At 64.8% G+C, this 23761-nt stretch overlaps 1 protein-coding gene across 2 annotated transcripts in view; it reads left to right on the forward strand.

Moving 5' to 3' along the window:
* The window catches only part of LAMA5 (laminin subunit alpha 5), a 42441-nt gene that overhangs the window by 8324 nt on the left and 10356 nt on the right, over positions 1–23761 (forward strand). Inside the window, exons 3-46 of one of the 2 annotated variants that reach the window (XM_053926350.2) lie at positions 3066–3183; positions 3448–3566; positions 3643–3813; positions 3897–3994; positions 6829–6944; positions 7175–7293; positions 7433–7523; positions 7647–7781; positions 7886–7945; positions 11706–11846; positions 11931–12068; positions 12158–12292; positions 12373–12507; positions 12591–12728; positions 13203–13255; positions 13458–13563; positions 13691–13743; positions 13832–13937; positions 14272–14371; positions 14523–14679; positions 14804–14942; positions 15109–15251; positions 15351–15457; positions 15548–15734; positions 16044–16204; positions 16301–16409; positions 16966–17063; positions 17142–17343; positions 17447–17573; positions 18080–18219; positions 18632–18747; positions 18847–19058; positions 19457–19661; positions 19862–20006; positions 20220–20360; positions 20491–20652; positions 20795–20896; positions 20987–21070; positions 21628–21858; positions 22192–22305; positions 22481–22608; positions 22771–22851; positions 22935–23149; positions 23529–23629. In XM_053926350.2, coding sequence (XP_053782325.1) covers positions 3066–3183; positions 3448–3566; positions 3643–3813; positions 3897–3994; positions 6829–6944; positions 7175–7293; positions 7433–7523; positions 7647–7781; positions 7886–7945; positions 11706–11846; positions 11931–12068; positions 12158–12292; positions 12373–12507; positions 12591–12728; positions 13203–13255; positions 13458–13563; positions 13691–13743; positions 13832–13937; positions 14272–14371; positions 14523–14679; positions 14804–14942; positions 15109–15251; positions 15351–15457; positions 15548–15734; positions 16044–16204; positions 16301–16409; positions 16966–17063; positions 17142–17343; positions 17447–17573; positions 18080–18219; positions 18632–18747; positions 18847–19058; positions 19457–19661; positions 19862–20006; positions 20220–20360; positions 20491–20652; positions 20795–20896; positions 20987–21070; positions 21628–21858; positions 22192–22305; positions 22481–22608; positions 22771–22851; positions 22935–23149; positions 23529–23629 — 5739 coding nt within the window. The remainder of the gene's footprint in view (positions 1–3065; positions 3184–3447; positions 3567–3642; positions 3814–3896; positions 3995–6828; positions 6945–7174; positions 7294–7432; positions 7524–7646; positions 7782–7885; positions 7946–11705; positions 11847–11930; positions 12069–12157; positions 12293–12372; positions 12508–12590; positions 12729–13202; positions 13256–13457; positions 13564–13690; positions 13744–13831; positions 13938–14271; positions 14372–14522; positions 14680–14803; positions 14943–15108; positions 15252–15350; positions 15458–15547; positions 15735–16043; positions 16205–16300; positions 16410–16965; positions 17064–17141; positions 17344–17446; positions 17574–18079; positions 18220–18631; positions 18748–18846; positions 19059–19456; positions 19662–19861; positions 20007–20219; positions 20361–20490; positions 20653–20794; positions 20897–20986; positions 21071–21627; positions 21859–22191; positions 22306–22480; positions 22609–22770; positions 22852–22934; positions 23150–23528; positions 23630–23761) is intronic. The other variant, XM_053926351.2, reaches the window with a different exon arrangement.

Raw genomic sequence — 23761 nt, forward strand, 5'->3', positions numbered from 1 at the left:
CACACACCCCTGGGAGAGGGCCCACTGGGGGGCTGGGCCGGAGGGTTCAGCGGTGGGGGTGGGGCCAGAGAAGGCCGGCCTAGCGTTCTGGGCGGGGGATCCAGGAGGTCTGGGTACCCACTGTTCACTCCGAGGGCGATGGCCGGGGAGCTAGCCCGGACGCCGGGTCTAGGAGGGGCTTCCTGCCTCCACCCGGCCACAGCCTGGGACCCTGGCCCAGCCCCGGGAATCGGCACTGGGCCCTGCTTCCGGCAGAGCCAGGGCTGAGTCACTGCTGGCGATTCCAGCAGCTCTCGGGTGCTGGTGGGTGGGGGCCGGGCGCCCTACCCTCCAGGACAGACCTGAGTCTCCCTGGCTCTGTGAGGAATGGGCCAGGCAGAGATGGGGTGTGCTAGCCTGACCACCTTGCACCCTGGGGTTCCTGCCCTCAGTGAGGCAGGTGCCTGGCCCAGTAGGCTGCTGGTCAGCTGTCACCCTCTGCGCCCCGCCAGGGTTTCAGGGACCCGTGTTGTCCAGATCCCAGCCCTGGCCTTGCGCCTTCCCCTCCCCCACCTCAGCCTCTGCAGCCGGAGGGCAAAGTGGCATCAGGGGCCCTCTGCAGCGTCCGGACCAGGGCTCCAGTATCAACTCAGCCACTCAGAGACGGTGGTGTCTTCCTGAGCAAGGGAGCCATCGCACCGCGCGTGCCCTGACCCCTGGCCTTCGCCCTCTGCTCTGTTTATCTTTCCACTGCCCCTGAGCCCAGGGAAGGGGATGTGGCTGGCCGGGGCCCCACAGCGCCCGGTGCCTGCAACCCTCGTGGGGCCGCCTGAGATGGCCCTGGCCCCCATCAGACATCAGTCGCCAGGCCGGGGTGCAGACAGACACCCTCCTGGGGGACCCTGGCCCCCTGCTGTGAAGCTGGGCGTGGGGGCCGGGGGTGCGGTGACTGAGAGGCAGCTCGGCTGCTGTCCTGGAGACTTGCCCGCCCCAAAATAGCCAGATTGTTAAAAATAACTTGGGAGGCTTTTGTTTGGCTTTTGCTTAAAAAGACGTTCTTTCCTTCTGCAAAGAAGGCTGCGGCAACGGGAAAGGTCAGCCCGAGTTGGCAGCAGAGCCTGGCGGGCGGAGTGGGGGCAGGGCGGAGGCCAGGGCCTGCACCCCTCCGGGGTCGTGACCAGTGTGGCCCCGGGAGTAGCACCAGGCCGGGACAGATGGGGAGCCCTGGGCCGATGTCCTTCCTTCCCTGCAGACTCCCCTGCCCATGTGGAGGCTCAGGGACGGATGTCCAGGGGCCCCCGTGTGACAGACAGTTGACCACCTGGACAGATAGCAGGAGGCGGAGTCTTTCTTTAAGCAGGACCAGTGTGCTGGGCGTGTGCGGGAAGTTCCCATGACACCCTTGTCCTGCCTGATCAGTGTCTTTAAATCAATATTTGTGCAAGTGCCCTCAGCTGGGAAAAATGCTGCGGGTCACCGACGCGGGAGCGGCCGCCCCATGGCCTTGCTCAGGGAAAGGCGGGGGTGGGTCCCAGGGGCTCGGTGGGAGCCTTGAGTCTCCCGGGGGGCCTTCGGTGGGGGCATGCTGAGCCTGCCCCCAGAGTAGCCCGTGTCTGTGACTCACGTACACCCAGGTCCCCTGGGACTCCCTGGAATGCCTCAGGGTTGGCCAAGGTGCCAACTGGGTGCGGGGCCCCTCCCCCAGCTGAAGGCCCGGGAAGATGACCTCAGAGCCTGGACGTGGGTGAATAGGCTACTCCCCCCCCCACCCCGGGGAAAAGCCACTTGGCCTGACGTCAACCTTCGGGCAGGGAGTGGACGCAGGGCAGGCCCGTCTCTGGGGCCTGGGACGCCGCCCCCACGGGCACTCTGAGCAGCCTATGCCTCCTGAGGGCTGGGCCTCGAGGGGTCACTGTCCCTCCGTGGGGTCACCATGTTGGCCTCAGGCTGACAAGAGCTGGGGAGTGACTGTAGGCCCCAGGCGGCCCTGGAGGGACCCCTTCTCTGCCTTAGCTGGTCCGGAGCAGAAGTCTAGACCAGTGGACACCCAAGAGGGCCTGCTCCCGGGGCTGCCAGGGCCCCGCTGAGGGTGCGTGCAGTGGCCACGAGCATGACGTCACCCTGGAGGTCTGTGGACAGTTCAGAGCCCAAGGGTCTGTCCCTGCGAGCAGGCCCAGCCCAGGGTAGGCACTCCCAGGGGGTTCGAGGGTGGACAGGAGGCCTGCACGCTGAGTTCAAGGGTGGAGCCTGCCCACACGCCCACCCTCTCGGGGGTCTGGGTGACCCAGCCGCCGCCTTGAGGCCTCAGGCTGAGTGGGAGCGTCTGAGCCCTTGGCTGTCCCCGGCCCCAGAGCCCTTTCCCGGGGCTGTGGCCAGCTGGGTCAGATGTTCCAGACACTGACGTGGGGACCCGCCTCATGCTTCACCCCTGGGGCTCTGGATGAGGCTCCCCATTTTCCAGCCTGTCTCCTCTGTCAGGGCCGCATCGGCTCCAGACTCCTTGCACCTGGGGCCTCATGGCTGGGGCGGGTCCGAGTGAGAATGGACGGGCAGGTTCGGAGGTGGCTCTGAGAACAAGGGGGGGGTGACCAGGTGAGACTGGGACAGGGGCTCCGTCCCAGGAGGGGTTGTTCCCTGCCAGGCGGGCGAGGAGGCCAGGCTTGTTGGGAGCAAGGGGCCATGACTGGCCACGTGACCGGTGTGGGGTGAGCTCCTGACTCCTTCTTGCCCAGCCCCACTGCCCAGGGCCTGCAGACAGGCTGCCCCTGCGTGCCCCATCCGCCCCCGTGGGGTCCCAGGCCTGTCTCAGCCTCAAAGGGTCAGTGTGGCTGTGGGGCCCCAGGGGCAGGGGTGGGGAGGCACCCAGGCCCAGGCGGGGGACCCTCGGTAACGGCGGTGTCCGGGTGGGCTTCACAACCACCGGCCGGCCAGCGAGCCTGCTCCTGGAGCAGGTTAGCCCTCTCCCCTGGGTGCCTCTGGACCCAGAGGAGAGCCCACAGCTGTGGGAAAAGGCGGCGCACGCCATGGGGTGGGGCACCCCTCCAGGTGCCAGGAGGGCCCTGGGGCCTCACCCGCTCTCCCCATAGGTCTTCCACGTGGCCTACGTGCTCATCAAGTTTGCCAACTCCCCGCGGCCAGACCTCTGGGTGCTGGAGCGCTCCACCGACTTCGGCCACACCTACCAGCCGTGGCAGTACTTTGCCTGTGAGTCTCCCGGAGCCAGGGGCTGGCCAGTGTGTCCCTAGGGTGGCCGTGTTGCTCTGCTCCATCACACTCGGCTTCTGTGTGGGCCAGGACTGCCGGGGTGCATCCCAAAGGGAGGTGGGGGTGAGCGGCTCCCATCCCCAGCATGGGTCCTGGCTGGGTCCCGGGGGAGGTGGCACCTGGAGTCCTCCTGCTGCCTCGTGGTTCCCTGTGGCCGGCTTCCTGCTCGACCCCACAGCCTCACCTTCCCACCCAATCCCGCAGCCTCCAGGAGGGACTGCCTGGAGCGGTTCGGGGCGCAGACGCTGGAGCGCATCTCGAAGGATGACGATGTCATCTGCAGCACGGAATACTCCCGGATCGTGCCCCTGGAGAACGGCGAGGTGAGCTGGCAGGCGCGGCGGGGCCGCCCGGTGCAGGGGCCACCCGGTGCTGGCCTGACTCTCGTCCCGTCTGTAGATCGTGGTGTCCCTGGTGAACGGGCGCCCGGGGGCCATGAACTTCTCCTACTCGCCGCTGCTGCGCGACTTCACCAAAGCCACTAATGTCCGGCTGCGCTTCCTGCGTACCAACACGCTGCTGGGCCACCTCATGGGCAAGGCGCTGCGGGACCCCACCGTCACCCGCCGGGTGAGTGGGGGTAGAGGGAGCGGGGGGTGTGGTGGGGGCAGCGGGGCTGGGGAGGCGGCCTGGCGCTCACGGTCCTGCTACAGTACTATTACAGCATCAAGGACATCAGCATTGGCGGCCGCTGTGTCTGCCACGGCCACGCGGACGTCTGCGACGCCAAGGACCCCACAGACCCCTTCAGGTGAGACCTGAGGCTTCCTGCCCTCCCCTCACCCCGGCAGAGGAGCCCGGCTCCACTGCCTGCCTTCTCCTTGGCCTGGTGGCCACCACCCCGAGGCCTCAGTTTCCCCGAGTGCACAGCAAGGTGGAGGGGCAGCACCCTGCACCCTGCAGACAACAGAGGTGGGCTCTTATCTGGGCTCTGAGCCCAGGAGTCACTGAGGGAGACAGTCGGCCTAGGCTGCACGTCCCTGTCCTCTGGGCTGGGCGCGCTGTGCCCACCCCTGCCCTTCGCGCCCCCCACAGGCAGGGCCAAGGCCCCGGGCCCAGAGCCTGGGCGTCAGCAGGTGATGTGGGCCCCACACCTTCCCCGCTCCAGATCACACAGCCCCCACGCCATGCGCTTGGGTTTGGGGCCTGCTCTGTGCCTTCCGCTGGGACTTTATCGCTTAGTCTGCACCCCGATTTACACAGGGGGCGAGTGAAGCCCAGACAGCACAGAGGCTCACCCCCGTCTCGTGGTCAAAGCCACAGCCAGAGGCCAACCCCAGACCCATCCACAGTGGCCGATGGGCCTGCAAGGGGGAGGTTCTCAGGCAGCCCTGGGGGGCTCCTGCCTGTGGAGCTCAGGCTCAGGGACCTCTCTGGGAAATTTAGCGCTGAGTGGAAAGCCATGTGGGCTGGGAGGGGTGCCCCTAGGCAGGCAGATTTGTCTGGGAGGAGCCGCAGGTCTGCCCGAGCCTGCCAGGGCAGCGCCGGCACCGCCCTTCCTCACCTGCACTTGGGCGTGGGTGAGCTCAGCTCACCCCGCAGGGCCCAGACTTCAGCACCCAGAGTCCCCACACGTCCTCCTGCCCAGCCTGTGCCTCCACCTTCCCCGGCCTGGACCAGCTCAGTCCGAGGTCCTTGCTGCCCGCATCCCAGACGCTCCCGCTGCTCGGACAAGCCCCGCAGGTGCAGGCGTAGATTCACAGCTCACAGCCCTGCCCGCAGGTTGCTGGGCCACTCCCCGGCCCACAGACGTGGCGCCTCTCCCGGTCCCTGCAGAGCCGGTGGGGGACGCCTCTGGGCTCTTTTACAAGGACACTAATTCCATTGACACAGCTCCGCCCTCCTGACCTAATCACCCCCCCAGAGACCCCAGAGTGCACCACTTGGGGGTCAGGTTCCGCAGGTGGCTCTGGGGGGACAAAAACCATCAGTGGTGACTGGCGAGTCCCCTGGACATCTGTCCTAGTTCTGTCCGACGCTGTCTGAAACGGCTGTTTGGGCCTCACTCTTGGGTGAGACTTTAGCTGGCTGCAGATTTCTGGTCAAAGGCCGTGTCTCTGGACACTTCAGAGAGGGCCGCTCACGGCCTCTTGGCGTCTCTGGGTGCCCGGGTGTCTGTGGGAAGTTCCTACGCACTCTTCTGGGTGCTCCGTGGAGTCAAAGGCAGACCTGTTTTCTCAGGCTCAGGACCCCTGCTTTCTGAACCTGAGACTCTGACCCCCGGGACCGCCCCTGGCCACCTACGTGCCGCCTGCCAGATCCCTTCCTCTGTCCCCATTCTCCTTCTGGAATCCGGGCTGTGTGCCCCTCTGTCTTGGAACTAGACCCCACCTCTGTCTTCTGGATTGTTCTTCCGCTCAGAGTCTCCCCTCGGCGGCTGCGTCTGACCTGCTGCATGGCCTGCCCATCGAGTCTCGAACGCAGTCATTTCATTTTTGTTTATAGACTCCCTGGCGGGTCCTTTTGATGGCGTCTGCCTGCTTTCTATAGCACTCCTTTTCTTTTTTTAATGAAGTTTTAGATTCCTTAGCTTGTGGTATTTAAATGTGCTTATTGCACAGTTTCTACCCAATTGTGACATCCTTGGGGTCGGAGGCCGCGCCTGCCGCCGCGGCTGATGCTGCTCGTCCGTCCATGCGGCACCCGCGGGCCCTGGGTCGGACGAGGCCGGCACAGTGGCTTCTCCAGGGCTTTTGCCAAACATGCCAGGGTGCCCCCGCCTGGCGCCAGCCCGAGTGAATGTCTTAGTTTGAGGTGCCCGACCGTGTCGATTGCTGAGAAATCCAACAGCAGCTGCGGCCCCAGGTTCCACCTCCAAGACAGACAGGCTGCCCGGGGCTACCCCTGCCACCCTCCCTTGGAGGCCCCCCCACCCGTGTCCCTGGACACTAAGGGACGGTAGTGCTCACTTCCAAGGCCCTGAGGACGCTCGCAGGGACGGGGCTGGAGCTGCAGGACCAGAGCTCTGGGTCTCACTTCACAACTAGCCCCGGGGTCAGGCACAATGCTGGCCAGGCCCTGGGGACACTCGGCCTGGCATCAGGCCCCCTCCCGCCCCCACCTAGGCTGACATGTGGTCTCTGCTGACATGGGGCTTCGGCGTGGGTGTCTGGGCAGGAGGTGGCTGCAATCTCAGTTCCCAGCTGCGACCAGCTGTCCCCCTGCCTGCTGAGCCAACAGGAGGTGCTGTCCAGGACAGGAGGCAGGGGACAGCATCTGACTGGCGTTCATCCCCGGCTGGAAGATGAAACAGTTCTTGGCCACCTGCCCCTGGGGAGGTGCCCTAGACGCATGGGGGGCATCTGGCTGAGCTCAGGGCTGCCTGCTGAGTGAGGCCAGGGCCTCGGGTCCTGGGCTGGAGGGGACACAGCACAGTCCTAGGGCTCCCTGCTCCTGGCTGACCCACGGGCAGGGGCCACCGCACCGGCCACTCAGTGCCCCTACCCTGGTGCGCACGCCCACCCTGCCCTGCCGGCTCCCACCCTCCATGAGGACCCTCACGGCCCCCCCGCCTCCTCGCGCCCCATCCGTCCCCCATGTCCCTCTATGCCCAGGTGGCCTGAGCCCTGCACCCTGTGCCCCCAGGCTACAGTGTGCCTGCCAGCACAACACCTGCGGGACTGCCTGTGAGCGCTGCTGCCGCGGCTTCAACCAGCGGCCGTGGGAGCCAGCGACGCCCGACAGTGCCAACGAGTGCCAGGGTGAGTGCCCCCCCCCCCCCCGCTCACACATGAACATGCAGTGCTCGTGGGCAAGCACGCGTGCACACCGGCTGCTCACAGGCGTGTGCACACATGCACACATGTGGCTCATTCTGCCACCCAAGCCAGGTCACATCTGGGGTGGTCAGTGGGAGGTGGCCCAGGGGTCCCCAGACAGGTGGGGTCATGGGGGTGCCTGCTGACCGCCAGATGCCTGCCCTTCCCTCCAGCCTGCCACTGCCACGGCCACGCGGAGGACTGCTACTATAACCCTACAGCGGACCAGCACAACACCAGCCAGGGCCCAGGCAGCATCTCCCAAGGCGGGGGCGTGTGTATCGACTGCCAGGTGGGCGGGGGCTCCGGGACCGCCACACACTGGGGCTGGGTGCGGCAGGGGCTGCTATGTGGTGACTCCGGGGGCGAGGGGTGGCGGGGGAGGTTTGGGGGGCCGGCCGGGACTCAGTGGCTTTGTACCCCTCCCCCAGCACCACACCACCGGCGTCAACTGTGAGCTCTGCCTGCCCGGCTTCTACCGCTCCCCAGACCACCCCCTGGACTCGCCCCACACCTGCCGTCGTGAGTGGGGCCAACCAGCATGGGGCACCCTGGGCGTGGGGCTGACCAGGAGCAGGGGCGGCGGCGACCCGATGGCCCTGGGCTGGGGGTCTCATGGCTGCCTGGCACCCCTGCCCCCCTCAGGCTGCGACTGCCAGTCGGAGTTCATGGACGGGACTTGCGAGGACCTGACTGGCCGTTGCTACTGCCGGCGCAACTTCACCGGGGATCGGTGTGAAGAGTGCGCTGCAGGCTTCACGGGCTTCCCACACTGCCACCGTGAGGCGCCAGTGGGCCGGGGGGGCGGGGCGGGGGCCCTCTTGTCCTGCCCACCTCCCCCCACCCCTGGCCTGCGGGGCTGATGGGCCTGTCTCCTCCCCCAGCCGTGGCCACCACCCACAACAGCAGCGGGGCGCAGGCGCTGCCTGCTGGACAGATCGTGAGTAAGTGTGCCGGGCGTCCCCCCTGACCCCCTGCCCTGGGTCCCCTGGAGCGGCGGGTCAGGAGGGGGCCACACCCCGGAGGCCCACCAGAGAGGAAGGATTTTCATTTCGGACCTTTGCATTTTATGCAAACAAAACATATTCAGACTAGAAAACCATCAAAAAACCCAGGGGAGTGAAGGGTCAGAGGAGGCAGCTCCCCAGCTTCCCAGCTTCCCCCCCAGCAAGTAGCCTCTGTTCCCGCTGCGGGGCCCCTTGCGTGCACGTGCGCCCTCGGCTTTCACACACGGGCTGCGCCTCAGGATTGCGTCTTCCACCCACCACCACCCTGTAAACATGTCGCTTCTCGTCCTGCGCCGCACAGGAAGATGGAGCATTTATTTAACCACCTCCCAATTGCTGGAAATTTAGGTTCTTTCCAATTTTCTTTTTTTAAGTAATGCTTGGATAAACATCCTTGCCGCTCAAGCTTCCCATAAATTCTTAGCGCTTGTGGAGGGAGATTTCCCAGAGGGACGGCCCTCCCCTCCTAGGCTGTAGGGCACGCGCGGGACCCTCGGGCCATGGCCGGCCCCTTGCTCTCAGAATGCAACTGTCCACCCGCGCCAGCTGTCACACACTAAATCAAGCCCCTGCGTCCAGGACACAGCAAGGCTTCTCACGGCCAGCCTGACTCCCCTCCCCTCTGGGAAGGAGACACACTCCTCCTCCTGAGTCTCCCTGGAATCGGGGGCCGTCTTTCAGCTGACAGCTTGTCACAGAGGCTTCGGCAGGTGTCTTCCTTCCCAACCAGACATGTCTTGGCTGTGGTGTCCAATAACGCTGCGCGCACGCGGGCTGCGATCTCTCTTCCAGTTGGTCTTTTCGTTTTCTTCGGCTACTTTCTCAGCAGTGCAACCGCTGGCTCACAGGCCAGTTCCACTGTTAAATTTCTGAGGGCCCTCCACACGGCTTTCCACCGTGGCTGCCCCAGCCTGCGTTCCCACCAGCAGGGCACGAGGGTTCCCTTTTCTCCTCGACCTCGCCAGCCCTTGCTGTTTGGTGGTTTATTGATGAAGGGCATTCTGACAGGTGTCAAGCGGTGTCTTGTCATGGTTTCCATGTGCATCTCTCTGGTGGTTAGTGACGCTGAACATCTCTTTTCATGTGTCTGTTGGTCATCTGATCTGTGTGTCCTCTTCGGAGATGTGTCTGATCAGGTCCTCTGTGTGTTTTTTAATTGGACCGTTTGGGTTTTTTGTTTTTTGTTTTTTTTTATGTTGAGTGGTATGAGTTCTTTATGGATCTTTGAAATCAGCCCTGTATTGGCTGTGCCACTCACAACCGTCTTCTCCAATTCAGGGGGCCCCCACGCACGTGGTACTTGGCTTTGAACCTGTGAGATGCACGAAGAGCCCTGTTCCTGGCTTTCCTGACGTGGGCCACCGTTGAACGGGAATGCTGCCTCGGGGAGGCTGGTGGAAACGGTGCTTGCGCTTCGTGCCGCCTTGTCACTGGAATTTATGAACAGTTTGCTGGAACTTATCACGCCCTCCCTGCTTCTCCGCAGAGGCCCTAGATCATGGTTTCCGTTTCTCCCATGGCCTTCGCGTCAATTTTGGTTGTTTGCATTTTCTTAGCGAGCTGTTCACGTAATTTTGGATTTTTAAACGTATCGGCACAAAATTATACACAGCATTCTGTCCTAATTTTTGAATTTCCGTTCGATCCTATTATTTCCTATTTTTATTCTCTCTCTTTTCTTCCTTCATTGGACCTAACAGACGTGCGTTGAATTTATTAGTATTTTCAAAGTGCAGCCCAAGGTTGTAGGGTAAGGTCACTGGAGTTTTTCTCTGCTGTGTATGGGGGAGGCAGAGATCTTGCTTCCTTAGGTAGAAATTTTTGAACTAAATTCTTTAACTCCTTCTATCTTGTGGTTTATTACTGTTTTTGAGAGCTTCTTGAATTCTTATTATTACTATTTTTTTTTTTTTTTGGTCTCTCTTAGTTGTCAACAAACAGGTTGAAAGCAATGGTTCTCAGGCAGAGGTGATTTTGATCTGCAGGAAAGTGTCAAAAATGTCTTTTTGGTGGTTATGGCAGGGGTGCTCTTGGCACCCAGTGGGCAGAGGGAGGCCAGGGCCGTGCTAAACGTCCCACAGCGCACAGGACAGCCCCACCCTACCGTATTGTCCAGTCCAGAGTGTCAGAGGTGCCGAGGCTGAGAAACCCGGGCCGAAGCTATCAGTCTGCCCCAGAGTGCGGCTTTGGCCAGTTGGGTCCCGCTGGCTTGGTCACTGTGTTCTCCCTCCTGCTTTTCTCCAGGTAGCCGGCCATGTCAGCTTTTATTCTCTTCGACCTGAGTTCTTTAGAAGCGTGTTTGCCATTCTTGGTGGTTTGATTTCCTTTCGGCCCTTTTGTCCTTGGTTCAGCCCATGTTTTTCTGCATCACGGTCAGATTCAATTTCTGGGTTTTGTCTTGGGAACGCGGTGTTCTCTTTGCTTCTCGCCCGTTGAGGCTGATCCGTGAACGCCTGGCAGGTGCGTGCTCTCTGCTGGGGACAGATTTCTGTCTGTTCCGCTATTCAAGCACACGTGTCGACTATGCTGTTTAAAGCCATCCCGTCCTTGCTTAGTTTTTGTCACATTCTGAGGACAGCGGATTCAGTCTTTCTAGGACTGTGGTTTTGCCAAACTGGCAGTTTTGATCGTTTAGCTTTCTGCACCTCGAGGCCCTATTTATCCAGCTCTTAGGGACTGGAGTTCGCTGCCTCTCGTGGGCGGGCGAGTCCATGATCTCAGCAGTCATTCCCTTTGTCTGCATTAAGGCTCGTGGCTTTGGGGTTGCACTCCCTCCCCACGCTCACTCTCTCTGCGTCTGCGCTGGACATTGTCCCTTCAGGCAGTTCTGCTTCCCGTCCGAGCCCTCAGAACAAGGTGCGTTCTTTCAAGAGGATGTGAGCGATTTTCCATTCAGAGTCAAGTTGGCACCTTGGGGCTTCATCTCAGGAACGGAGATATGGCCTGGTCCGGGGTGGTGGCTGCCGTCAGCAGGGGCTGCTGTCACCACCGGGCCACTTCTCCCATTCTGCTTTGTGTACCCTCTCCTGTTGCTGGGTGGAGCAACCAAACGTTTTTTGGTTTTGGTCGGTGCGTCTGTGCTTCCTGTTGTGAGGGTTTCTGGTTCTGGTCCATGGTGACCCTTGGATTTTGGGCAAACATCGATGTGTTACTTTCTCTCAGTGACAAAAACTACCTGGTCCTTATTGCTCTTCTAACGCACAAGTTAAGACTTTAGCACGATTTTTCTCCCTTCTTCCCACCTCCCACCCCTGCCCGGAGTCGTTTATAAAGACTCAAGTTTTCCTTTCACCGCGTATGATGCTGTGTCTGAGTTTTTCCTGGCTCCGTGCACGCCTGTGTTGACTCGACGTCCATGGTGTGAATGGCCAACTGCACGTGTGTTCATTCTGTCACACACCACTGTCTTCCCGGAACATCGGCTTTCCCTCCTTGGGATCTGTGTTGTCATTCGTTGGCTCCATTTTAAATTAAAAAACATTTCCAATCACACGCGACCTGCGATATTATGTACAACACAGTGGTCAGACATATGTGCGCCTTCCCAGGTGACCTCCCGCAGGCCCAGCGCCCACTGGACGTCTGTTGTTATGCCGAGTGAACCTGCCAGGGGAGGCGCTGGTGACGGAGGGAGGTCGGCGGTGGGGAGGCCGGGTCTGCAGGGCCTCTGAGCACCCCCTCCCGCACCCACCTACAGACTGTGACTGCAATGCCGCCGGGACCCAGGACAACGCCTGCCAGCGGGACGCGCGGGCGGGACGCTGCCTGTGCAAACCCAACTTCCTGGGCGACCACTGTGAGCTCTGCGCCCCGGGCTTCCACGGCCCCGACTGCCAGCGTGAGTCCAGCCCCGCCCCGCCCCTGTCCCCATGGACATAGGCAGCCAGCCCTGCTCTGACCTCGGCGACCGCCCCTCCCGCAGCGTGCCAGTGTTCCAGCCCCGGAGTGCTGCACAGTGACTGTGACCAAGACTCGGGCCAGTGCTCCTGCCGGGTGGGCTTCGAGGGAGCCACGTGTGACCGCTGTGCCCCTGGCTACTTCCACTTCCCCCTCTGCCAGTGTGAGCGAGGCATCCCCAGTGGGCACGGGGGGCATGGGCTGGGGCCCCGTCCTCCCCGCTCAGCACCCCTGTGTGCCTCCACCCCACAGTGTGCGGCTGCAGCCCTGCAGGGACCCTGCCCACAGGCTGCGACGGGGCTGGCCGCTGCCCCTGCCGGCCCGAGTTTGATGGTCCCCACTGTGACCACTGTCGTCCAGGCCACCATGGCTACCCTGACTGCCGCGGTGAGCAGCGGGCCGGGACCTAAGGGGAAGGGTAGGTGCGCCACTGCAGAGCCGGGGGCCTGACCCTGTGTCCCTTGCAGCCTGCAACTGCAACCCCCACGGGGCCCTAGACCAGCTCTGTGGTGCGGGCGGGACATGTCGCTGCCGCCCTGGCTACGCCGGCACCACCTGCCAGGAGTGCAGCCCCGGTTTCCACGGCTTCCCTGCCTGTGCCCGTGAGTGTCCCCGCGGGGGGCAGGGCGGGCAGGCGTGTGTGCGCCTGCATTCCACCGCGTGCCCACACCCCCTCCTCCCCCAGCCTGCCACTGCTCGGCAGAAGGCTCCTTGCACGCCGTCTGTGATGCCCGCAGCGGGCAGTGCAGCTGCCGGCCCCGCGTGACAGGGCTGCGGTGCGACACCTGCGAGCTCGGCACCTACAGCTTCCCCGCCTGCGAAGGTGAGGCCGGCCAGGGTGCGCGGCGCGGGCTGTGTGTGGGGCTCGCACATGGGACCCCTGCACTGCCCGTGTGTGTGTGTCCATGTGCTTGTTCTCGTGTGTGTCCACGTGAGGTCCGTGTGCTGTGCGTGTGCGTCCATGCACCTCAAAGTGTCCACGCACAGCTCTTCGTGGTGGCTCCTGGATGTGCGTGTGTGTGCCATGTGCATGGGTGTGCCCACGTGGCCGTGCATGTGGTGTGTGTTTACACACATGTTCATGTGCAGTGTGTGCTTGTTGCATGTCCCTAACCATGTGCAGGGGTGGGGGGGAGAGGGAGGGACACCCTCCCAGCGTGGGGACAGAGCGTGGAGGTGCACGTCTCCACGCCTGCTCACACCCATGGGAGCCGTGGGTCCTGGCCAGGCCTGGGGTGGTGCCTGGCCATCAGGATCAAAGACCAAGGAGTGACCGCGGCCGGGGGTCTTTCCACAGCCGGCTCCTGCCACCCTGCTGGCCTGGCGCCAGGCGACCACGTCCGTCCTGAGGTGAGCCCCGGTCAGCGCTCGGTGGGGTTGAGGCCATCGTGTCCCTCACTGGTGGGTCATACGGCAACCTCAAGGCTCATTTGTTCCCCCGCTGGTCTTCTGTCCCCACTCCACGGGCACCCCTGAGCTGGTGCCTCTAGGGCTGAGGGTTCGTGGAGAGGAGCGGGGGGCCACTCTGACCCTCAGTCCCATCCTCCCCCAGGCACAGGCCCCCTGCACGTGCCGGGCTCACGTGGAGGGGCCAAGCTGCGATCGCTGTAAACCTGGGTTCTGGGGGCTGAGTCCCAGCAACCCCGAGGGCTGCACCCGTGAGTCTTCCAAGAGTGTGTGTCGGGGGCTGGGGGAGACTCCCAGGGGACGGAGGTGAGAGCCAGCCTGCAGAGCCCGGGCCCTGCTGCCTCCACCGCACTCTCAGGCCTGCTCTCTCCCCCACAGGCTGTAGCTGCGACCCCAGAGGCACGCTGGGTGGGGCCGCCCAGTGCCAGTTGGTGAGTCTGCGGGCCAAGGTGCTGGGGGTTATGGGGCAGGCACAGGGGGACCCCCGCCCACCTAATCCCACCTTCTCCTGACCTCAAGGGCAACGGTCAGTGCTTCTGCAAGCCTCACGTATGCGGCCAGACCTGCGCGGCTTGCAAGGATGGCTTCTTCGGACTGGACCGGGCTGACTACTTTGGCTGCCGCAGTGAGTACCCTCCTGCTGGGCCTGGGGCCACAACCTGGGGAAGGCTGAGCCCAGGGAGGGACAGACACATCTCGGGTTTCCGGCAGGACCTGGACATGGACAGGGTTCTGCCCTCAGGTCTCCTCCGCTCAGTCATGTGCCCGCAGGCCTCACAGATCAACCCCCTTGCTCCTGAGCCTGGACTCGGAACCTCCCTCGTCCAGAGTGCCAGGCGGAGCCTCAGCCCAGTTGCTATGACAAAGCGGACGGAGCCCCGTGAGCTCGGAGCAGGGTCCTGAGTGGGGTAGGGCAGCAGCGCTGACCTTGCCCCCTGCCCCACCCCACCTCCACACAGGCTGCCGGTGCGATGTTGGCGGAGCGCTGGGCCAGGGCTGTGAGCCGAGAACGGGCGCCTGCCGGTGCCGCCCCAACACCCAGGGCCCTACCTGCAGCAAGTGAGTGCTGGTTCTGACCGGGCTGGGGGCTAGGGGGCTGGGGGGCTGGGGCTGGGGGGAGGAGCTCATCCACTGGGCTTGTCCCTGGGGACCCCGGGGGCTGTTCCGGGCCAGTGCCTGCCCCGCCCAGACGTGACACTGCTGTGGCCAGGCCGGCGAGGAACCACTACCTCCCCGACCTGCACCACCTGCGCCTGGAGCTGGAGGAGGCGGCCACGCCCGAGGGCCATGCCGTGCGCTTCGGCTTCAACCCCCTCGAGTTCGAGAACTTCAGCTGGCGGGGCTACGCGCAGATGGCGCCCATCCAGGTGGGCCGGGGCTGCCTCTGCACCTCAGGCAGTGCCCAGGGGGCGGGCGGGCCTCTGAAGCCCCAGGACTGGGCTGGGAATGGCCAAGGAGGGGTGACTCCAATTTTCCACTCCCCACCCCCAGCCCAGGATTGTGGCCAGGCTGACCGTGACCTCCCCTGACCTCTTCTGGCTTGTCTTCCGCTTTGTCAACCGCGGGCCCACCAGTGTGAGCGGGCGCATCTCTATGCAGGAGGAGAGCAAGTTTGCCTCCTGCGCCAACTGTAAGTGCCTTGCGGGGCTGTGCCCACGCCCCCACCCCCTGCACCCACTCACACCTGCGTCCCACTTAGTCCCCCCCCCAACCTTGGTCCACGTGTGGGTAAGGAGCCGGGCTGTGCCGCCAGCCCTGGGGAGTCCAATCTCACCGCCCCGCCCTGCCCCTCCCAGGCACAGAGCAGAGCCAGCCGGTGGTCTTCCCGCCCAGCACGGAGCCCGCCTTCATCACTGTGCCTCAGAGGGGCTTTGGGGAGCCCTTCGTGCTAAACCCCGGCACCTGGGCCCTACTCGTGGAGGCCGAAGGGGTGCTCCTGGTGAGGCAGGGGCTCGCAGGCTTGGGGGCCAGGGTAGGGGGCCAGGGTAGGCACCCAAGGCCAGGCTGCAGCATCGACCTCCCGCCCTCCCGCCTCCAGGACTACGTGGCCCTGCTGCCCAGCGCCTACTACGAGGCGGCCTTGCTGCAGCTGCGGGCAACCGAGGCCTGCATGTTCCGGCCCGCTGCCCAGGGCTCTGGAGAGAAGTGAGGGCCGCTCCACAGGGGGCGGGGGGTTGGCCCTCCCTGTGCTCAGGCCGCTGGCCCGTGCTGACTCAGACCGTGTCCCGCCCACAGCTGCCTGCTCTACGCCCACCTGCCCCTGGACGGCTTCCCCTCTGCCCCTGGGCCCGGGGCCCTGTGCCTGCAGGACAATAGCCTGCCCCGGCCCTGCCCGATGGAGCGGCTCAGCCCTGCACACCCCCCACTGGTCCTCTGCCAGGGCAGTGATGTGCGTGTCCCCGGGGTCAAGACCTGGGGGCAGGTGTGCCCTTGGCCTGGGGGGCGGGACACAGGTGCAGGGCAGGCGTGACTTGGGCAAGGCTTGGAGTCTGGCGTTGGCAGCCAGGACACCCTCAGGGCCCCGTCCTGCAGCCCCAGCCCTTTGGCTCATTGAGATGCCGTGTGGGTCTCTGGTTCCCTCTGAAGGCTCAGCTTGGGGCCATGGGTGGGCAGGAGAGGCCAGCTGGTGAGCGGCTGCAGTGTCCTGGGAGGAGGGCCCCTGGCAGCCTCTAAAAGTGTCCATGTGGGGTCCTGTTCTCCCAGCGGGCCTCTGATTGCCCTGTCCCTCCAGGTGGACGTCCAGCTGCAGGTGGCGGTGCCGAGGCCAGGCCGCTATGCCCTGGTGGTGCAGTATGCCAACGAGGCGGCCCACCAGGAGCTGGGTGTGGCCGTGCACACCCCCCGGCAGCCCCCCCAGCAGGGGTTGCTCACCCTGCACCCCTGCCTGTACAGGTGTGCACAGAGGGGGTGGGAGGGTGTGAGGCTGAGGCCGGGTGGGAGGGTCCAAGCCCCAGGGCTGCCTGGCTGCTGACCGCTCTACCCCCACAGCACGCTGTGCCGGGGTGCCGCTCTGGACCACCAGCACCTCCCGGCAGTCTTCCACTTGGACACAGACGCCAGCATCCGACTCACCGCCGAGCAGGCACACTTCTTCCTGGTAAGGCCCTGACCCCTGGGCTCTCACCTGCGCTGGCCCCGGGACCCCCAGGGGGTCAGATCTTTCAGATTTTAAACCCACATAACAAGTAGGGAGAAGAGTGTTAAGGAGCCCTGGTCCCCATCACCTAGGCCTGGTCAGTTTGTACCCTGTCCTGGTTCTTCCAGAACCCCTCACCTGCAGGCTTCTCTCTTTTCCTCTGGGCACAAAACGCCTCTTTATTTACTAACAATGCCCACGGCCACATACAGGGATGCGTGGGTCCCTGAGTAAGAGTGGGAAGAGACAGCAATCTTAACGAAAGCCTGTTCGGGGTATAATTCACAAAAACCTCCCACCATGTGCCCAGGGGCCCCTCCCTGGAGTTGGGAAGGGTCCCATTCGCTGGGCGTCCTGAAGCTGAGGACTCAACAGCATCCTGTGCTGGGAATTGGCTCGTGCACCAACCTCGCAGAGGGGCCGGGGCCTTGTTGTCCGGCGCAGGGTGAGGGCCAGACGCCAGTGTGGACGGGCTACACCTGTGCCTCCGCGCCCACGCCTGGCCCTCTGCCCACAGCATAGCGTCACCCTGGTGCCCATGGAGACATTCAGCTTGGAGTTTGTGGAGCCCCAGGTCCACTGCGTCAGCAGCCACGGGGCCTTCAGCCCCAGCAGGTATTGGGCTGGGGGGCGGGACGGAGCAGCCAGCGGGCACCAAGGCCAGGACAGGGACTCACCCCATGCTCCCCGCAGTGCCGCCTGCCTGCCCTCCCGCTTCCCGAAGCCGCCTCAGCCCATCGTCCTCAGGGACTGCCAGGTGCTGCCGCTGCCGCCTGGCCTCCCTCTGACCCTCTCGCAGGATCTCACGCCAGGTGCCCCCCCTCCCGAGCCCCAGCCGCGGCCCCCCACCGCCATGGACCCCGATGCTGAGCCCACCTTGCTGCGGCACCCCCAGGTGAGAGCCCAGGCCTAGGGGCAGGGATGTGGGCAGGCAGGACTTGCAGGGGGCTCCCCAGTGTCCCCACTCCTGTGTCCGCTCACGGCGCCTCTCCCTGCAGGGAACGGTGGTCTTTGCCACCCACGTGCCCGCCTTGGGCCGCTACGCCTTCCTGCTGCACGGCTACCAGCCCACCCACCCCACCTTCGCAGTGGAGGTCCTCATCAACGGGGGCCGCATCTGGCAGGGTGAGTGGCTGCAGCGGGCGGTGGGGGCACAGCTCCAGACCAGGAGCCCACTGGGGGTCTCACCCACACGACCCTATCTTGTGGTTGCCACGTGATGCAGACAGGCGACATGATGGTTCCGTGGCTCACGTGGCCAGTGGACCTGGCTGTGAGTGACAGGCCCACACCCTGGTCCTGCCATCAGTTCTCCAACAAGGTGCCCCAGGGCCCACCCAGTGCCCTGTGCCTCCAGCCCCGCCTCCCGGCCCCCTTCCCAGACTCTGCTCCTCACACCCGTTCCACGGATTAGGGGTCGCCCATCACACATGGGCTATCAAAGGGTCACCACGGGTCACTGGTTGATGGCACACGTGTTCCTACATGTGTCTGTTTTGTTCTTGCTCGGCCAAGCCCAGGGGCTATGCTGGCTCACGGGCTGGCTCAAGGGGCTCCCCAGCCCAGGAAGAGGCCGTGGGCCAGGGTGGTCCGTGATGGGGTGCCTGACCTGCCTTTCCTTCTCCCTCCAGGCCACGCCAACGCCACCTTCTGCCCACACGCCTATGGCTGCCGTGTCCTGGTGGTGTGTGAGGGCCAGGCCATCCTGGACGTGACCGACAGCGAGCTCACTGTGACCGTGCGCGTGCCCAAGGGCCGGTGGCTCTGGCTGGTGAGTCCTGAGGCTGGTGTCCCTGCATGTGGACATCCTGAACCTGTCCAGGGACCAGCCGTCCCCAAACCTGTCACACGGCCCACAGTCACACAGCCAGGGTGTGTCCCCCACCTGCACCCGTGCTGGGTGCCAGGAGCAACAACCTCTGGGGACCTCCAGAGCCTCTCCCCAAACTCCCTGGAGACCGTGGAGGCCGGCCACCCTCCGAGCAGCCCAGGCAGGGACCCAGACCCTGCCAGCCTTGTCGGGGCCCTGGGCCATGGGGTGATGCCAACCCCATCTTAGCTGCCCAGCCAGATGGTGGCCAGTCGCAGAGGCCTCTGGAGCTCCAGCCACAAGCTCTGGCCCACTTCCCAGACACGGGCCCTCTGTGGGGCCCCTGGGAGGTGACCAGGCCCTGGTGCTCTAGGAGTACGTGCTGGTGGTCCCTGAGGACGCCTACAGCTCCAGCTACCTCCGGGAGGAGCCCCTGGACAAGTCCTACGACTTCATCAGCCAGTGTGCCAGCCATGGCTACCACATCAGGTGGGCGGAGCTTGGGACCAGGAGGGGGCGGGGCTCCAGTGGGGCTGGGCGGGGCAGGTCCAGGCTGGGAGCTGGCCTCACTACCTGCCCCCACCCCAGCCCCACCAGCTCATCCCAGTTCTGCCGTGATGCCGCCACCTCCCTGTCCCTCTTCTACAACAATGGGGCTCGGCCTTGCGGCTGCCATGAAGTGGGGGCCACAGACCCTACCTGTGAGCCCTTCGGAGGCCAGTGTCCCTGCCGTGCCCATGTTATTGGCCGAGACTGCTCCCGCTGCGCCACTGGCTACTGGGGTTTCCCCAACTGTAGGCGTGAGTACCTTGATCCATGTCTTCGCCAGCGAAGAGGGTGGCATCTGAATTCAGGCGGGTGCTTTCTCGTAGAGGGGGGCTCCTCAGGAACTACGGACAGTGGTCAAGAGAACATTCTAGAGCCTGGCAGTCCAGCCCAGCCACCTCCTGTCCATGGGACCTCGGGCAGCTTCTGACCCAGGCCCTATAGGGTTGTTCAGAAGGTTCCAGGGCCTAGATGGTGATTCTAGGCCACTGACCCCACGTCATAGGAGGTGCCTGAGGCTCGGGCGTAGAGCTGGGGGGAACCACCAGGGTGGGAGGCGGGGTGGGGTGTCCCCAGCCTTGCCGCCCTGAGCTGCCGTCTGGGCCCCTGAGTGGGACAGAGGGGCTCACCAGCCCTGTGTGTGGCCCCACAGCCTGCGACTGCAGTGGCCGCTTGTGCGAGGAGCTGACCGGCCGCTGCGTCTGCCCGCCTCGCACGGTCCCGCCCGACTGCGCCGTCTGCCAGCCCCAGACCTTTGGCTGCCACCCCCTGGTCGGCTGTGAGGAGTGCAACTGCTCGGGGCCCGGGGTGCAGGAGCTCACAGACCCCACCTGCGACAAGGACAGCGGCCAGTGCCAGTGAGAGCCGGGGGGCGGGTCCAGGGACCTCCAGGGGGCCTGCGTTCTGGGCTGAGCCCACACTGCCCCCACGATCGCTCCTGGGGTTCCGCAGCACGCTCTCCTTCAGTTTGGGGAGCCGCCTGCCATTTCACTTCAGCATGAGGTGTCCGGGTGGAGGGGAGGCCCAGCCGGCTTCTGAATCCCCTGTCCCCTGGCAGGTGCAGACCCCACGTGGCCGGGCGCCGCTGTGACACCTGTGCCCCTGGCTTCTACGGCTACCCCGGCTGCCGCCCCTGTGACTGCCTCCACGCGGGCTCTGCGCCTGGCGTGTGTGACCCCATCACGGGCCAGTGCCGCTGCAAGGTGAGGGATGGGAGTCCCGGGGGGCTGGGGCCTGCACCCCACCCGCCCCTCATCCTGCCTCGCCCAGGGGATGGCAGCTCATCCCCTGGGGCGGCTGGGACTCCCTGCGAAGTGTGGGGGAACTGCCTGCTGGTGACAGGGTGATGGGGAGACGAGGCAGCTGGGGGCCTGCACACACCCAGCCAACCGCCTTGCCCTGACCTCTGCCCCCAGGAGAACGTCCAGGGCCCCAGATGTGACCAGTGCCGCGTTGGGACCTTCTCCCTGGACGCTGCCAACCCCAAAGGCTGCACCCGCTGCTTCTGCTTCGGGGCCACAGAGCGCTGCCAGAGCTCCCTCCACGGCCGCCAGGAGGTGTGTGGGCAGGGCCGCCCCACCTCAGGAAGGGGACACGTTGTTCCCCAACCAACGGTGTCTGCTGTGGAGGGTGGGCCCTGTGAGGTTCGGCAGCGCTCACCGAGTGTCCCACCCCTGTGCCCCGCAGTTGGTGGACATGGAGGGCTGGACGCTGATGAGCAGCGACCGGCAGGTCGTGCCCCACGAGCTGCGGGAAGAGGGCAGCCTGCTCTACGCGGACCTGCGGCGCATTCCTGAGGGATTCCCAGAGCTGTACTGGCAGGCGCCACCCTCCTACCTGGGGGACCGGGTAAGCAGGCACATTGGTCCTGGGGAGGAGTGCCTGTGTGCAGGGAGGCGTGGGGGCTCCAAGAGGGTGTTCAAGGCCACTGCCGATGACTGGACCCGTGGGCAGGGTCTGGCCTGGTCACATTCCTCTGTCCGGTCTCCAGGTGTCATCCTACGGGGGGACCCTCCGCTATGAACTGCACTCAGAGATCCAGCGTGGAGACGTGTTCCTTCCCACGGAGAGCAGGCCGGACGTGGTGCTGCAGGTGGCCGACAGGGTGGTCACAGCTGGGCGAGTGGGCACAGTGGAGCTAGGACTCGGGCAGCCCTGACCGGGCGCTTGCCTGCCTCCCCAGGGCAACCAGATGAGCATCATGTTCCTGGAGCCGGTGTACCCGGAGCCCGGCCAGGGGCACCGAGGGCAGCTGCAGCTGGTGGAGGTGGGTGGAGCTGGCTCAGCTCCCTGATGGGCCCCGTGGTTCCCCCTACTGGGGCCCGTCTGGGTCTTTGCCCCGGTTCTGTCTCGGCTGGGGGCCTGCTGTCTCCTGAGGCTTCAGTATTATTCCTGACATGTGCCCCACGCCTGACGTCGGGGTAATGGCTGTTCCCTCCCGGTTGGTGGCTCGCCTGTCCTCTCTGAGACGGCTTTGGACTGGCAGATGCGCAGATTTCTCATCGGCAGTTAGCGTTTCTGTGTCTCCTTTAAGAGAACGTGTGTCTCTCTGACGTCAGGAAGTACTCACGTTCGTTTTCCTCTGAAACTACAACTCTCTTCATGTCTGAAACCTGTGCCCCATGGGAGGGAGGGAGGGACCCGCGACGACAACAGCGAGGACGACGGGCTGTTCTGGCCGCCTTACCCTCCCCACCCTGGCGGCTTATTCCAGCCCTGCATGTAACCCCTCCTGCCCCCTGGGACCTGAGTGCCCCTGTCCCCATGGGAGGGTCTGCTCCGGGCACCTGCTCTGCCCCACTGAGGATTGTGGTGGCCCTGCAGGGAAACTTCCGGCACACGGAGACCCACAGCGCCGTGTCCCGCGAGGAGCTCATGATGGTGCTGGCAGGCCTGCAGCAGCTGCAGGTCCGCGCCCTCTTCTCCAAGGTCTCCTCGGCCGTCTCCCTGCGCAGGGTGGCGCTGGAGGTGGCCGCTGAGACGGGCAGGGGGCCTCCAGCCAGCAACGTGGAACTGTGCATGTGCCCTGCCAACTACCTCGGGGCCTCCTGCCAGGTGAGGCGGGGGAGGGGTGGGCCGCCCACCCCGCACTTCCACCCTCCCCCGGCACTCACTCTTGCCTTCCATCCCCGTTGGTGCCACCCCATTTTATCTCCCACCTGTTGGGTACCACCCTCCCAGCAGCCTGACCCTCCCACCTCCGGCCGAGCCAGCTGCTGGCTCACCTGTCTGCTCGTCCACTGTCACCCTGTGTCCCTGCCCTTGATCCACTCACTGCCCAACTGCCCACCAGTCTGCCCGAGTCTGAGTTGTGAGCGCGGTCCCCGGTCCACCCCCAAGCCGGGCTGGCCAGCTTCTCCTGACCACTGATGCCGATGCCACCCCCAGGAATGTGCCCCCGGCTATTACCGGGACGTCAAAGGGCTCTTTTTGGGTCGCTGTGTCCCCTGTCAGTGCCACGGTCACTCAGACCTCTGCGTCCCTGGCGTGGGCACCTGCATGGTGAGTGGGCCCTGGCAGAGGGAGGGCAGCCACCAAGGCACCCAGGAGGGACCTGTGGGTCCGTGCTTACGGACCCACAGAGGCGTGGGGAGGCGCCTGGCAGAGTGCCAGCAGGGTCGGGGTGGGAGTGGGAAGTCAGCGTCCTCAGTGCTGACTGGTCCTCTCTCCACCTCAGGGCTGCCAGCACAACACCGAGGGCGACCACTGCGAGCGTTGCCAGGCCGGCTTCGTTCGCAGTGGGTCCGAGGACCCCGCAGCCCCCTGCGTCAGCTGCCCCTGCCCCGTTTCAGTGCCTTCCAACAAGTAAGCTGGTCCAGTCGACCCTGCCATCCTCTGCGGCCTGAGCAGCAGGGTGGGCCCCAGAGGTGGGGGTGATGCCCAACCTCTGGAGTCCAGCCCAGTCTGAGTACGCAGGGCGCTCCCGGGGATTGTGCAGGTGCGTGACAGCCACCTCCATTTCGGCAGCTTCGCGGTGGGCTGCGTCTTCACGGGAGGCCGCGCGCAGTGTCTGTGCAAACCTGGCTACGCCGGAGCCACCTGCGAGCGGTGAGCCTGGGGGGCTGCACCTGCGAGGTGGGGGGAGGGGTTGGGCGCAGAGGAGCGCACCGCTGACCCCACCTGCGCCCCAGGTGCGCCCCGGGCTTTTTCGGGAACCCGTTGGTGCTGGGCAGCTCGTGCCAGCCCTGCAACTGCAGCGGCAACGGGGACCCCAACCTGCTTTTCAACGACTGCGACCCCCTGACGGGCGCCTGCCGCACCTGCCTGCACAACACCGCTGGGCCCCACTGCGAGACCTGCGCCCCCGGCTTCTACGGCAACGCCCTGCTGCCCGGCAACTGCACCCGTAGGTCCCTGGGGGTGGGGCGGCCCAGTGAGGGTGCTGGATGTCTCTGGGAGCAGGCTGTGTCCTATGTCAGGCCCAGCAGGAAGAGGGTGGACCCGGACAGGCCGCTGTGGGGCTGGCCTCTACTGAAGGTGAACCCCTGCAGGCCTCTGGCAGGTCCCTCTGGCAGGGCGGGACAGTGAGGGGACCGTGAGGGGGCCGCGTGTGGTCGGGTGGGACGTCGTTGCACTCTGGACCAGCCTGGAGCTGGGGAAGGGGGTAAAAAGTGAGGGACAGGTGAGGATCCGAGGGGCGGGCTTACTCCTGCTCAGTAAGTGTTTGTGGGGGAGGCGAAAGGCTTGGGGGAGGAGGGCTACTGTCACAGCCCCACCTCCTACAGGGTGCAACTGCTCCCCATGTGGGACGGAGGCCTGTGACCCCCACAGTGGGCAGTGTTTGTGCAAGGCTGGTGTGACGGGGCCTCGCTGTGACCGCTGTCAGGTAGGGCTGCCTGGGAGGGGCCTCAGGCTAGAGGGTGGGGCTCTGGTGTGGAGGTGGGGCCTTGGGCTAGAGGGAGGGCTCTGGTGTGGGGGTGGGGCCTTGGGCTAGAGGGTGGGGCTCTGGTGTGCAGGG

The sequence above is a fragment of the Desmodus rotundus genome, chromosome 6 (genome assembly GCF_022682495.2).
Source record: "Desmodus rotundus isolate HL8 chromosome 6, HLdesRot8A.1, whole genome shotgun sequence".
NCBI lineage: Eukaryota > Metazoa > Chordata > Mammalia > Chiroptera > Phyllostomidae > Desmodus > Desmodus rotundus.